The sequence below is a fragment of the Gopherus evgoodei genome, chromosome 6 (genome assembly GCF_007399415.2).
Source record: "Gopherus evgoodei ecotype Sinaloan lineage chromosome 6, rGopEvg1_v1.p, whole genome shotgun sequence".
NCBI classification, from domain to species: domain Eukaryota; kingdom Metazoa; phylum Chordata; order Testudines; family Testudinidae; genus Gopherus; species Gopherus evgoodei.
In genome coordinates, this window is record NC_044327.1 from 68,319,574 (window position 1) to 68,335,659 (window position 16,086).

Genomic DNA, 16,086 nt, shown 5'->3' on the forward strand with positions numbered 1-16,086 from the left:
CTGAGTGGTAACTCCACTTTAAAAAGTAAATCATAATGAAAAAGCAGCAATTGGTTTAATTAGTTTACAGCATTACATGTTTGACAATCATCAGTTCTAGAGAGTGCGGGCCAGAGAGAGACAGCATCAAGGCCAGGAGCTTCATCAATACCCACTATTTAAAAACAGGCATCCTATATTTCCCAGACAGCAAAGAAATAGCACATTGTAAGGAGATAGAAAGGGAGCACAGAGTCCACAAATGTGATATTTCTTCACCTGGAATGTCAAGTATATGCTCGTGTGTTATCCCCTAATTGTAATCTTTTCAGTTTACCAAACCAAACACCAAATAACTGGTAGTGCAGCTTGGAGCACTGTGAGAGATGATGTATGTTGTGGGGATTGTTTGCCCAGGGCCACATGCTGCTCCCCTTCCTTTGTTTTACAAAACATTCCATTTCTATTCCCCATATTAAATGAATATGTAACTGACAGGAGAAATTCAGCTACTTCACAATTTGTAATTTTATGCACCAAATAGCACAACTCCCAGTCCAATTCAGTCAGTGACTCTTCCATACAATTTTCATACTCTGTGTTCATGGACTCAGGGTCTGAGCTTATAGAAAATGTTAGTTTGAGGAAAGGGAGTGAAGAAGTTGACAGGAGGCTTAGTGGGAGAGGGAATGAAGCAAGAGGAGAAAAAATAGGGGAAATGGAAGATGGAATAAGAGGAGCCGGGGAGGTATGAAGGGAGAGTAAGGTAGTGGAGGTGGAGAAAGGAATAAGCAGTGGAATAGAGAGGAAGTAGGAGCTGATAGGGATGGCAGAAATCACTAGTCCATGTAGCTCAGCAACCGCTGTTCTCTTCTGCTCCTTTAGCCCATATGGGTCAGAGTTCCATTGCTTGGCTCCTGTGCATCTTTCCATGACAACATACCAGGAGAAAAGCTGCTTCTCATCCTTGCAGCACATCAAATGTCATGTCACCAGGGTTTGAGGACCCACCAGTAGCTAGATGAGGTCCTACAGCAAGGTCTCACTGAGACCAATCCTAAAAGATGGAATCAGAGCTCTCAGGTTCCTACAGAGCAACAGGCAGCTGAACTGCTGCTGTGATCTCTTCTCTGCTGAGCTAACACATAAATCTTGTATAATCACAAACAAATATTTCATATTGATCTATCCAGTTAGGGATGTTGTCAAATGTTTCATTGACTCCTCAACTCAAATACAGGCACAAAGGCACTAAGTATTGTTAATACACAATTTCAATAAATCTTTAGTCAATTCTCTCCTATGAGATCAATTTAGGATGAGGTGTTCCCCTTAACAACCTTTCACGGGTACTTCACTTTTACTCATTTGATGAGATGTGTTATCTATGTCCCAAAAGTTAATAAAACCCAAATAGAGAGCCCAAATAAGTTAGTTAGTCCCAGTCACTGGATAAGCTTGGATGTGTAAGTAGGGCAGACATACCGATTGGGAAGTAAACTTGGCGTAAACTTGGCATAAACTAGAACAGATGCTTAATTCATTGCAGGCTATTTAAAAATATTCTGCTTCTGATTGCTTTTGGAACAGATACACGTCATCACCCAACCTTGATGTAGAACTCTGCTGGAAACTTCTTTAAAATATTGGAGCCCTAACTGCTTGGCAAGTTCCCTTGCTCTTCTAAAGGCTGAGCTCTATTCAATCACATCTTTTGCTAAATCTTGAGAAATCATTATTGTTTTTTGTGACATCCCCCAAACAGTTCTGTGTCTTCATGAGCTAGCTGCATTATTTTTCCTTTTACAGTAAATCTGAGAAATTTGACAATCAGTTCATGAGGCTTTGGCTTGTCAGGTCATCTTAGGAGCCCAGGACCTATGTGTGTTTCTAAATCATATTTAAAATCATACAGCAGACTGAGCACTTCTGTAAGAAACCAGGGAACAAATTCTAGTGGTTTGCCTTTCTCTGCTGCTTCCGGTATTCCTGTAATTCTCAAATTATTACAGTAAGCCCTTTCTTCAAAGTCTGCCATTTAGGAGATGGTAAGTCTGTTAGGCTTCCCTTCACCTGGGTAGAGAGTCCTTGTACCTGATCTTTCACAGAGGATATTCTCATTTCTGCTTCATTTACTGTCCTGTCAGAGTTTGTAAAGAGGAGTTAATCAAGGTAACAGTCAATTGTATTGTGGCCCTTGTGGCCTTGCTATCTAATGCACCTGCAGCAACTTTCTCCAGCAGAGCCACTACAGACACCGTGCTTGCATCAGCCATCTGGTTCAGGGTCCGAAGGGGGTGGTCTCTGTTTTCTTTGTTTTTAAGCCACTTGCAAAGCCCACCACAGTCAATTATTTGTCTCCTGACATTCCAGAGTTTTCGAGGTACCTGTTCCTTCACTGGGGGGAGGAGTCAGTCAGGGGCCCTGGTTGCTGGATGGAAATGGATATTAGCTGAATCCTCTGGAGGTCAAAGGATGTGCTTCTCCAAGTTGCGCAGCACCTCTTGGAGTCCAAAAATCCATTTATAAATCAGCATTAGAGTCAGTAGAATCACACAAGTGTAAAATGGATGCAAGATCTAAATTGGGGTGATATTATTTGGCTATGTAATTGCTTTTTCAGCTGAAGCAGTGGATTAGTAGTGGCCAAAACAGTAGATATCTGAAAAAATGAATCGTAAACTCATCATATGATTACTCATTTCTCTGAAGTAACAGTACAGGTGGCTTTAGTAAAGATAGGACTTTTTAGACACTAAATATGATCAGTCATTGATACCTGGATAGAAACACGTGATCTGTATGCACTGGATAAGAGTGGTAGGTTGTCCTATAGGGAAGGAGGGCGTGATAATCAGTTGAAAATCAGTCCTGCTTTAATTAATGAAAGAGAAATTCTAATAGTCACTAAACAAGGCATAGTTTCCAAGGTTTTCTTTTTCACACACTTCTTAACCTCTGTGTTAATGACATTTTGAAAGAATTCTCCTGGAAGTAGAGCAAATAATTGATTGGTTTTCAGTTTGCTGGCCAAATCACAATACCCAAAGGAAAAAATAAATCTGCTTCTTTCAAACTTAGTAATTTTTCCCCTCTACATTTTTCTTGCTGAAAAAAGTTTCATTTATGTTGAACAAAACAAGATGAGTCAATCTGAACTGACATTTTCTAAATGAACTGGAAACAAACCATTTTTACTTTTTCAAACTTTTCTTCCTCATTTTTTATTTATCTGAAACTATTTGCAAATTAAGGTGGAATTCAACTAATAGTTTTAGTTGCTCTGAAATGGCATTCGTTGATTAATTTACTATTTGCTGAAAATCTTTTGCCCAGCTCTCCATGGAATTTTTGAGGCTGGCTGACCTTGGTGGAAATTTTCAATCTCCACCAGAACATGAGCGGTGATACTAGGTCAGATCAAAGCCCAGTATCCTGTCTTCCGACACTGGCTAATGCCAGGTGCCCCAGAGGGAAGGAACAGAACAGGTAATCATCAAGTGATCCATTCCTTGTCTCCCATTCCCATTCTGGCAAACAGAGGCTTAGGACACCATCCCTGCTTGTTGTGGCTAATAGCCATTGATGGACCTATCCTCCATGAATTTATCTAGTTGTTTTTTCAACCCTAAATCTATTATGTACAGTGGAAGAAATTGTAATCTCTGTAACTTCAGCATTGCACTGTTTGTCGAGATAGAAGACAAAGTTTCTAACATCCATGAAATCTCCTTTTTAACAAACTTAAGGAAAGTCTCGAACTAAAAAGTTTTTTATGATAAGTTTTGAAAATTTGTATTTTAGTTCAAAACCATTAGGTATTTACACGAACTGTAGCTCTGTCTTTGGAACGCCCTGCCTCCAACACCATCTGTGGTCTAAAGAGTTCATTTTGCACTGCTCTACCCATCATTTCCCTTTCTAATGTAGGTCATAGACACACTACATACTAGACTGCAAACTGTCAAATTAATAGGGCTGAGAACCTGACTTCCCCCCTTACAAGTGTGTCTCTAAACCCAAAGGCACATTTTAGTTTCAACATCGGAGTCAAGGACAACACTTTTTCCTCATCTGCCATACCCTTCATTTTGTACAGACTGTCACTGTACTTCAGCACTGGGTTCTAGGACTGATATTCAATCCAGGATTGATTTGTTGAAAATACAGGAACATCATCTGTTGGATATTTGTTTCTTAATATAACAGTTCCCGTCCACTGGATTTTCAGAAGGAGGTGGAACTAGTGTTAGTATAGTTCAGATTGCTAAACATTTGTTCTAATTTGTATGTCTTCCTGTTTTTTTAAAGTTAATTTACAGCTTAAGAGTCAGAAATATCTTAAACCAAAGTGGGAACAAAAGAAGGATGAGTTCTATTCCTGCAACCAAAGTTTTACCTAGAAAGTAAAGTGCAAGTGGTACAGCATATATGTGTAAATTGAATTGAATTAACAGCTATTTCCTTCTTTTCTAGCTTTCTCTTTTTCTTTTTACTTTCATGTTTTTAATTCTTCCATTTGTACCATTCTTTCTGTTTCAAGAGAAAGGGTTTGTGTACACTGCGCATGCCTTTTGGTGGTGTTGAGAGTACATACACAACACACCTCTCAAGCACAAGTATGTTTAGCACTTTCGATGGTGAGGCACTAGTTAGGTTAGCAGACACTCCTTAATTCACGGGTGTGTACCCTACAGGATTCTCTGTTCACCCAAGCAGTTTCTCCCCATCTACACTGTGATTTTTAGCAATATAATGTCCTGCTGCTTCTCTGTGCTGGAGTCTTTCCCTACTACAGGTGGGGAAAGGCTCCAGCAGTGGGGAGCAGCCAGAGCTTTCTCCTCTGCAGCGAAAGACCCTGGCAGCAGGAAAAGCTCTGCAGGGAAAGGCAGCAAGGAAAGCCTCTGTTATCTTCCTCCTGCTGACCCCTTCTCACTCTCTCCCCCCAGCCAGAGCCTTCCACTGACATATGTAGCTATATAAGGTAGTGTAGATGCAGCCTGTTTTTCACTGAGGTGTAGTAACACATGTTCAACCTGCCACCACCGGTAGTGTGCAGTGTAGAAATAGCCAAAGAGTAAGAGAAAGTTGTTTCGTTTCTTGGTGGGGAAGGGGGGAATGCAGAACTCAGCTTCTGCTTCACTTTGACTGCTGCTGGTAGTTTTGAGCTTTGGAAGTAAGTGTTGGAGAAAAGAGGGATTAATTGCAGGAACAGTCATCCTAAAAGTAAGAGGGTATTGCTGCCTGTCAGAAGGCAGAGGAGAATTATACTCATTCTCATGCGCTGAGATGCAAAACTTAATTAATAGAATATTCTGTTTCTGCACTGTCTGTTTCTGACCATGATTAAAAGTCTGGTATGTTTAGGGCACTCAAGATTCATGCCTGACAGATCAAAAGTCCAACTGTTTAGAAAGGGTTTTTAATGTTCTATGCTCTAAGAGCAAATATGTAAATAGTGAAATGATCGTGTCTCTTGGTGCTGGAGTGGTTTCTAAGTCCCATTTTGGAATGGGAATTTGTTTTTGTATTATAGTTAATATTTGTGTATTAATGAAATAATTTCAATGCAATACTTTGCACAAAGATTTCAGATGCAGATCTTCAAAGTACAGTTCAAACAACTAATTCCTAGATTCTAGCATGGTTATATTATTTAAAAGATTCAAGACAATATTTCTAAATCTTTCATGGACAATTATTTTCTTCTTCTTCTACATTTCAGCTACAAATGTAAATAAATGTTTTGCAAGATATTCTGCAACCTTGTGCAACTAAAAACCTACAATATCCTTAGTCCATTGTGTCCCTTGTTACCCTGTGAGTTATTGTAAAGTTATTTGGTTCTTTCTTCTGTTTGTAAAACATGAAACACAAAAGGAAAACTGAACACAGTTTGTGAGAATTCTATATAGCTTTTCCTTACTAAGTCTTTATAATGTGTTGCAGCATATATGGTGGTTGGAGTAGAGGGCTGGGAGCCAGAAACCTTGGATTCTATTCCCATCTTTCCTACTGTCTTTACTGTGTGACTGTGAATACATCATCCACTGTAATTCAGTGTCTCAGTTTCCCAATCTGTAAAAATGCAATTATATCCACTTCATAGAGTTTTTTGAGTCTTTACAAGTATAAAGTGCTTTGAGATCCCAAACTAAAGATGCTACATAAATGCTAAGTAGTAGTAGCAGTGCTACTGTATTACCAATTATTCATACATTTATAGTATTAGTGACTTACAGGGAGCTTAACATTGTGGCACTTATGCTTTACAAAATACTTTAAAGTCAAATGAGAATGCCATGAGCACACGACAAAAGAGCATACACTACACTCTAATTTAATTAGTGATAAAAATTGCAGGAAATATATTTAACACAATTCACTAATAGCTAATGGCCACTGCCATGTAGTGCTTACAAGTTAGATCAGGAGGGATATGGCCTTTCCTTTCCATTTGTATATCACCCATTGTCAAGAAACGGCAAGGCTCCACTGTAGCTCAGCTGAACTAGGCTCTAATGAAGTCAACAGACCCACCACTGATGTCTGTATATTATTGGGTTCTCCCATGCCTCAAACAGTCCATAATGGTTGGCTTATTTGTAACGAGGACATCCTTAGCAAATACGATTGTGTGGTATGGCTTTCCAGTGAGAGTCACTGATGAGATTTGCATCCGCTCCTGGTTAGTGACAGCTGAAGTATTGGCACCCTGATATACCTAAGGTAAAAGGAATGCTGACCAAATCATGCTCACTTTCCAGAAAAATCCACCTCAGTTTGACCCAGTTGTATATGTTGTTAGACCAAACATTTCACACTTGTTTCCTTTGTGGTCTTTGCTCCCATGGTGACTAATAATTACTTCTGGCCAATTGTGCTTGTACTACATATTATAGATAAGAGTCACTAGTTGGTTCAAGGACCTGCCTCTGATACCTTCTCATGTAATTTGGTTGAGTTCCTGTTAAATCCCAGTTGAGCCTCATTTTTTACCATTGACATGGTTTTGAAATAAAAGGGAATTCTGTGAGTGTTTGATAGCAACCAACTCCAGAACACACTAGGAAGAAGGATAGATATAAACTTTCTGACTATCCTAGGAAATTTTGCTGCACCATCAGATGCACCCATAAAAAGCACTCCAACTGCCATTTGTCAGTGGCTCTCACATCCTGGTCTAGGGATCATTTATAGCAGCTGAGGTGGGGTCCCTGAAGTCAGAGGTCCAAGTTACATATTCTGTTGAAGGAGAGCACATGAGATAAGGTCTTGCTGTGGATTGTCAGAAATTGGTGTTGGATAAGAGAGAGCTCTGTTCTCAGAACAGAAAGGGTGGAGCAGGGCCGGCGCTTCCATTTAGGCGGCCTAGGCAATCGCCTAGGGCATCAGGATTATTGGGCGGTGACATTTTGCCCGGGGGGGGCGGCAGGCGGCTCCGGTGGACCTGCCGCAGTAGTGCCTGTGGAGGGTCCCCTGGTCCCGCGGCTCCAGTGGAGCTGTCGTAGGCATTCCTGTGGACGGTCTGCTGCTCCCGCGGCTCCGGTGGACCTCCCGCAGGCATGGCTGCGGCAGCTCCACTAGAGCCGTGAACCAGTGGACCCTCTCCGCAGGCACGACTGCGGCAGCTCCACCAGAGCCGCTGGACCAGCGCGCGGGGCAGCGAAATGGCCGTGTGCCTAGGGCGCTAAAAACACTAGCGCTGGTCCTGGGGTGGAGAGATACGCCTTGACTGTTGTGAGCTGTCTTGGTAATGAATCATTACAGGGTAAAATTTTCCAAAGTGTGTAAGTCATCTAGAAACCTAAATCCCATTTTCAAAGCAGTTTAGGAATTTAGGCACTTAAGTCTCATTGAAGGTCATTGAGACTTTGGCTCTTAAGTTATTTAGAAGCGTTTTAAATATTTTACCCATGGCTCATATTCCTTCTAGTCTGTCTGTGAGAACTGGTAGTGAGGCTCAAGTCAATCCTAAAATATATACACGTTCCCTAACGATAGAGTGTTTGATGTGTCCCATCTTCTGGTCCTTACAGACTGTTCACTCACCTGAAGTGCCCCAAAGATTGTAATGGTGAAGTAGCTTGGAATAAATGATGCTTGAAGAGCCTGGAACTAGCTACTCGTACTAGCTAAATGGATCCCTTAAGATCTGTGAGGAAGTGTACATTGAATATTTATAGTAATAACAATGATAAATATAAGTCTAAGCTTCTCCACTGGTCAGGGAACCAAGTAGGCTACCTGTGAACAAGAGGATATGACAATTAATAAGAAATGATGACAGAATTGTATAATGTTGAATGGGATGGTGGAGTGGTGGTAATCTCTAAAGATATGTCTACACAACAAAGGAAAACCAGCAGCTGGCCCATTCCAGCCACCTGTGGGATGAGTCCCAGAGCTCAGGCTCCAATCCAAGCCTGGAAGTCCACACAGCAAAGAAACAGTCCCACAGCCCAAGCCCCAGGAGCCCGAGTCAGCTGGCATGGGCTAGCCACGGGTATCTAGTTGCTGTGTAGACATACTATAAATGTTAAGTGGCCGTGGAGTGACTGTGCAAACAAGGGATGACATCATGGCTTCATTGAACTAAATGGCAATTTTGTTAATGATTTCACGAGCTAGAATTTAATCTCAATTTTTGGGGAATCTCTCCGTCCAGAGCAGTGGTTCTCAAACTTTTGTAATGGTGACCCCTTTCACATAGCAAATCTCTGAGTGCGACCCCCCCTCTTTATAAATTAAAAACATGTTTTTATATATTTAACACCATTATAAATGCTGAAGGCAAAGCGGGGTTTGGGGCGGAGGCTGACCTCTTGCAACATCCTATTTAATAACCTTGCGCCCCCCTGAGGAGTCCCAACCCTCAGTTTGAGAACCCCTGGTCCAGAGCAAAAAGACTTTACTGAGAAATTGTGTATTCTGATTTATGACACCCTCTATCCTTCCTTCCCTGAGTTGACCCTGTCCTCTTGGTGCCCCACTTGTAAGCCACTTGAAGTAGGCATCATAGGCCTCATTTTTCAGAAGTGTTGATCACCCAAATCTCCAGTTTAAGTCCGTGGAAGCTGTAACATTGGGAGCTGTTGAAGTTTTCAGCACCTGTGAAAATCTGACATTGTGTCTTTTTATCTTTAAGTGGTGCTCTTTCTTGGACACTGTAAATCAATAAATAATAATAAAACTCATGAAGAAAAAAAGAGCCAGCAACGTTGCTATCTGTGAGTAAACATAATGGGGCTTGAAAAAAAGAGTGCTTTTGGCTGGCCTTCACGTCTTGTCATATGTAGTCCCTTATTACCTCCAGGAGTGGATATTTGGTTATTGTGGTATGGTGCACATGCCCTGCTGAATTGCCGAACAGAGTCATTTCCTACCCTTAGACACTCACCCTTCATGGGATGGTCTTGTGGCTAAGGTAATGGACTGAGATTCTGGAGATCTGCCTTTAATTCTCCACCACATACTCCATGTGTTAACTTGGGCAATCTTTGTGTCTCAGTTCCTCATCTGTAAAGTGGGGATAAGAGGATAGTTGTCTTCCTCGCAGAGCTGTTGTGAGGCACCCAGATTCAGTGATGATGAGCACCATATGAAAACATCAATATATTAATAATTGAGGGATGCTGGTACATCAGTGATAAGCAGCCCTCCTATAGGGAAGAGCTAGGGTGAGTATGTGTGTTTGATTATTCTTTAGACCTTGTGTCTTTCTGGGCTTTGAAGTGATTCCATGCAAAAACATTTATTCAGAAAACAGCAGCGAACTATTATCAGGCAACAGTCTGTCATAATGTATAGATCCATTCTTCAGTTATAAGTGGATGAGAACATCTTTTCTAATATTGCTGCAGGATGTACATTTATTTGGATTGAAATATAAACATTATTGTAATGATTTGTTTGTGCATGCCGTTGATTGACTAAATGGAGGCATTGAGTTTTCCAGTTGCACTGCTTGCAGAAAATTTTTGAAGGGAACCATTAATTAGGATTATCATCCAAATTCATGACTAGTGTAAGTAAGACTTCAGTGGGCTGTCACAAGTCCTGTTATTCCCAAAATTATTACTAAGGCCAATAATGTGTCAGATTATCTAATCGAACCATTGAGTTGAGGTGAATCCATGTCCCAGTAGCAGCAGAGTCATTGCAGTTTTACTGCACAAATATGAAGGGAATCGGGCCTCACACAGGTGGCAGGCAGGCTTGGGTGAGCAGCAATGCCAGCCCCAATCTTTGGGAAATATGGTCACCCTATCTAGTATGTGTGTTGCTGCTCGCCTAAGGACTGCCTGCCCCCCACGCGGGGAGAAGGACTCAGGGTAGCTGCTCAGGCCAGCCCTGTGCGGTGTCCCGTTTTGCCTTTGGGAAATATGGTCACCTCTGCAAAACAGCTCTGCAACATGGTGGTAGCATTCTTTTTCCCACTCTCTGGGGAAATATCTTCCATCCAACCCATTTTTGGGGACTGGGTCCCTGACTTTAACTCTTATTCAGCAGAGTTTTGTTGGCAATATATCTATTTAATTTCTTTTCAAACTTTAAATTGGAGAAAGTTAGACCTTGTGGAATAAAACATGGTTACATTAGTTCTAAAGATTACCTGCATTCTAAGTCCCCAGTTTCTTTTAAATATCTTGACTTAGTGTTTAACTACTGAAGTGAACAATTTATATGATCTCAGTTGTGAACCTTTACTTAATCAAATCCTTGGTGGTGACTTAAATCACTGAATAGGATTACTATTCTTTCATACAGAGAAGGTAAATTTAATTAAAATGTCAGTCATTGCCTAAATGCAATTATTTGTTCCAGAGTATGCCTGAGATTATTTCAGACTGCTTTTTTTTTAAACATTAGAAGTTACTATGACTAAGTATATTTAGAAAGAAAAGGATTGAGAGTCATTGTCTGAGGAGTTTGTGGCAACTTGAGTACATTAGTTCAAAATATGCTTCCTACTATATCCATCCTTCACTTACATGCATACTGAGTTCATCCTTTTTTATTTTTACAGGGAAATGATGAAAAAATATTAAATGGGAATACATCAGGTTAATGTTAAAGTTATCCAGGCTATATCATTTGTCATATTGTGCTACTCCCAGGAAGGCAGGATTGTGTTCTGTGTGCCTTTGAATTTTGTGTAGCCCTCCTCTGGTGGACAGATATTTGTTTAAATTCTCCAGATATAACAATTGTAAGATGTAGTATTTTAGATTGTTAGGTATAATAAGATAGTACTGTTTATACAAGATCATTCTGTCCAGAATGAGCTGGAAGCTGCCTGCTCCGGGAGGGGAGAGAGGGAGAGAGAGAGAGAGAGAGAGAGAGAGAGAACACAATAAACAGACAGCACAATTTTTTATGTAGGACTGACTACTTTAATTAGGGTTCAGTTAACTACTATGGTAATAGTAACGGCTACTGTTTATAGGAAGATTGAGTGTTTTAGTGGTATCCTTCTATCCCAATGAATTTGAAAGAGGGCTCTGATTTAAAGGGAAGTTTTCAATATGAAAATCATATTTCCATATGAAAACTGTGACAGGTCAGAGAAATTAAGTTGATCAAAGTGAAGGTTATGTGGTCTTGATTGCTCTCTGTAAATACCTACATGGAGAGAAGCTTTCAGATAGTAGAGGCCTCTTCAGCAGAAAACGGGCTTGTCCACATGGTGGGATAGGGGATGCACGCTTGGGGGGATGTTGATTTTTACTGCTCAGTAACGTAGGCACTAACTGTTCCCTGATACAGCCTGGGTAACTTTTAACATTAACCTGATGTATTTCTATTTTTTAATATTTTTTAGCATTTCCCTCTAAAAATTAAAAAAAAAAAAGGATATACTCAGTGTGCACTTAAGTGAAGGAAGGATACGGCAGGTCTACAAGGACCAGTTAATGCAAAACACTTTAGTGGATGTTAAAAACCACACAACCTTAGTGCGTATTACTAGACTGTGTAGACAAGTCCAAAGATATAACAAGATACAGTATTGCCAACTCTTGCGTTTTTATCACGAGACTCACAATATTTTCTTAAAGCTTTGGCTACTGGAATTAAGTGATTATATTTGCATCCCAGCTCTTTTAAAAAAAAAAAAAAAAAAAAAAAGGGTCTCTAGCACTTGTGGTTGCAAAGAAAAGCTTGAAAATGTGACCTAAAGTTTGTTCAAAAGGCTTAAAAAACAGAAGGCAAATACCCTATCCCACAAACCTCCCCCCTCCCAATTTTTTAGTCAATCTCAACATTTTGGAGAGTCTAATTTTGAATGCGTTTGGTTGAAAATACTGAAGACCAATATCTGTGAGGATAATTCAGCATTAGACTATTTAACAATACTAGCAAACAGTTACTCTGTAGTATTAATTGTATTACATTTTCGGTAATAAACTCTTCTCAAATTAAAGAAAAATCTGGTTGTCTCATGCTGATGTCTGTATTATGTTTCTGACTATTCTAAAGTCTTTCTACAGAAAGGTGAGAAGGGCTTTTCATTAACTGCAATGCATCTTGCCTGTCTCTTATATTGCACATGATTCCAGAAAGGCGTAAAAGCTTTTATAACAGAATGTGTCAGTACTTACTGAATATTAGTACATTTTCAGACACGTTCCTCTTTATTGTATTTCTCTCAATAGCTAAGAAACCTTTCCAGCCTGGATCTACGTCATATCACAGAACTGGATAATGAAACTGTGATGGAAATAGTGAAGAGATGCAAAAACCTTAGCTCCCTCAATCTGTGTCTGAACTGGATCATTAATGACAGGTAATTTAATTATACCATATAACAGCAGTAAATCTCAGAAGAGCAAAATTAACCCATTGTATTGAATAATTGTAGTCAGTGATGATTCATACCAGTTTGGAGGGAAAGAAATCCTAAAAACTGATGTCTCTGTCTATGTTGGGTAAATCATCTGACCCTTATTTTCTGGTGCATCCGTCATATTTTTTTAACAATAGAGAGTGGGTCATTATAAATGAATGAGGCATTATTCAGTTTTTCTTGTAGATAAAGTCAGAATGTGCTCCTTAATTTGGTTGCTTGAGATATAGAATTTCTGTTTTCAATACTTTTGCAAACAGGTGTGCAGCATTTGAACATTGATCATGGGCACATAAAATCCAAACAAAAACACAAGTATGTAAGGAATGATAATTTATTTGTAGGTTCAGTTTGTGGAACTTGTATTAAAAGTTGGAGAACTGTAATACTGCTAGGCTTTTGGCAAAAAAATAGTGTGCATCAGTAATAATTACCCTTAGATTAACTTGAGCTATGACTTTATAACTTTTATTGTTCCTGTTTCCTTCTGTCTGTAAGCTAATCTTGTATTTAAAATTAAGAAAAACCTCATGGGAAATTTAAGTTACACTTTACATGGGGTGGAAAATATTGTTAAAACATGAGACTAAAAAATTGGAAGTTCTTTAAAACAATTAGAAAATATATCAAAGCCACTCCTTGGAAGTGAAAAGCAACAAAAAATTCTTCCGAGTGAATTTCTACAAAAGAAATTATAAATGCTGAAAATAGAGGCTTTAAGTAGAAGCCATGAGATATCCGTAAAGTACAGTGGTTGTTCATAGTGCATTTCATATAACCATAAAGACATTGTTTAACAATTATAATATATATCTCTTTATGACCACAATCACAATTTTATTTTTAAACCTCTTCTTACAATCTTTTTTTCTTTATCCATTAAAAAATATACCTGAAATAAAAACATATTGTGTGGGAAGTAAGATTTTTGGTGTATATTTGGGTGACTATCTTAATTAGTTTTTTGATTTTTCTTGAAATGCCCAACAAATTTATTTTTAACTTCATTAAATTTTACTGATATTTTCTTTTTAATTCACACCAGTACCAAATCAATATTGGTTTAGAATTTTTATGGAAAAATCGGTAAAACCTTTTTGGATAAAGGTCTTCTTGCTCTCCCTTTGTCTTTATTTTTCAATGCCTAACATATGTTTGTGATGTACAGTACCATCATAGACCACTAACATGCATACCAATTATACCTCAGATTCTGTCATCGTTAGGCTGAGTAGTTAATTCCCTTGATAATTAAATGGGGACAATGCATGTAGTAACATACTTCCTGATGTGAATGTGGATACATGAATTGGGACATTCAATCAGTGACCAACCTTTTCCTTCTGGAAAGGAAAACAAAGTAATGTGGTGTTAGAATAAAATATAGAATATAAAATTGTAGAAACAATAGAAGTTTAGATTTAAAAATTGTTTGACTGTATATGTAAAAAATTCAAGGGAAGAAAGGATGATAGTGAACTGGGTCAGAACAAGAAGCCTGTGAAAAATAACATATAGGAGAGGAAATGAGCATTTCCTCCTCAAATGTAAATACTGCTTTACTTGTAATAGAGCAATACTATAGTTTTTTTCCCCCTTCATTTGGAAAGGATCTATTGAATCTGTGAACCAGACTCACCAGCTGTATTGTGATGTTTCAAGAATAGACTGCTGAAAGTTCTCACTCATCAGATACACAGCTGTCACTCCATTTATCATTCTTACATTATAGCTAAAGAATGTGTTTCAGTGATCTAAAATAGGAGACCTCTTTTAATGTAGATTTCAGTACATAGGCACTGTACAGTGAAGTAAATAACAGATGCCATGATAGACTTAAACCCACACAAGCAAGAACATTTTAGAGTTAACTCAGGCACTTAATATTGTTGTACTTCAGACCATTTGATTGCATTTAATTGTAATAGTTCTTATATATAATGACATTGTACAATGTCAAGTTAGTTTATCTTAATGTCTCAATGGAAAATTTTAGAATAACAGAGGAAAACTGTAGAAGAAAAATGTAAACTTAAAGGACAGAGTCATTTTTTATTTTTAATTACATGCTTACACATACTATTTAGCAGGATTAAGAAGTATTTCTTTTAAATAAATCGGTATAAATCTAATTCTTCACATCAAGTTTAATTACAAGTTCAACATCTTTTCCATAGAGGGCAGAAAAAATGTGCTGTTGTATTTAAACATTTCAGGTGACTACTGTTGTCTATTAATTCTTTGTTGTTATGCATTGATTTCTGTTCATAAATACTTAATGCTTTACCTGCAATTTTTCATCATCAGTATGTAATTGTGATACAAAACAGAAAATGACTATTTAAATTAATCTAAAAGCAAATCTTTTTGTGTTGATTGAAGAATTAACAACCGTTGGCACAGACAATAGAAAGCTTTCACCAGCTGCATTGCATGTGAATTAATTTTAACTATGCCATAAGTAAGATGAAGTGTCAATACATATTTTTATTTTTCCAGAATCATGATTCAATCACTTGACATTAACCTTAGCACATAAGCATAAACTAAATGTAAGATGAGCATATGAAAAAAAGGCTGATACTGAAGTACTCCTCCCAACGATTAAAATTAAGCTTCTAGGCTATTATGCACAACTCCCATTAATTGCACTGTGCGTTGTGTGTCTTAATCCCCTAGTCAGTTTTGACAACCTCTGCCATAGTATTCTCTTGGAGCGTCTAAGATAGTTGAAATATATAAATATATTTTTTTGTTTTAATATAACATTACACAATTTTTTTCAATTTCACATCCTGTTTTGTAGTAAAGGTACTTTTCTATGGCATGTAGGCTAGAGATACCACATTTTCTGATATATTTGTCTGGCACACTAAATTAATTGTTTTAAAAAGCTTCATGAGAACATCCTCCCTTATTCTGTTGTCTGTAGCTATCTGTATCTTGGCCAGAGGGAGATGCTGGAAAATTATGCTATGGTCACAAATGCCACTATCTCCCTAGCCTATGTAATTTGAGAAATTATTTTAGATTTCCTCTATTATTAATCTATTTGATGAACAACATTAGTATAGGGGCTCCTATAAAGGGAATCTGCCACTTTTAATTATTTGGTTTGTTTGGTTGTTTTAATGTGGAATCAGAAACAATGAGATGCAGAAACCATAGTATGGTTAAATGCAGAACCTGCAACTTTATTTCATAAATAAAATCTAGCTGGGATAAACCACCCCAAACTGCCTGGCAGGGCTGTTCCAGTG

General features: G+C 38.4%; 1 protein-coding gene across 7 annotated transcripts in view; it reads left to right on the top strand.

The window, feature by feature from the left end:
* The window catches only part of FBXL17 (F-box and leucine rich repeat protein 17), a 486,275-nt gene that overhangs the window by 171,414 nt on the left and 298,775 nt on the right, over window positions 1-16,086 (top strand). For all 7 annotated transcript variants that reach the window (XR_004000843.1, XM_030565826.1, XM_030565825.1 and 4 more), the window contains one exon: window positions 12,636-12,766. Coding sequence is in view for 6 of the 7 variants with exons in the window: in XM_030565826.1 (XP_030421686.1) it covers window positions 12,636-12,766 (131 nt within the window). In the remaining variant the exon portion in view is untranslated. The remainder of the gene's footprint in view (window positions 1-12,635; window positions 12,767-16,086) is intronic.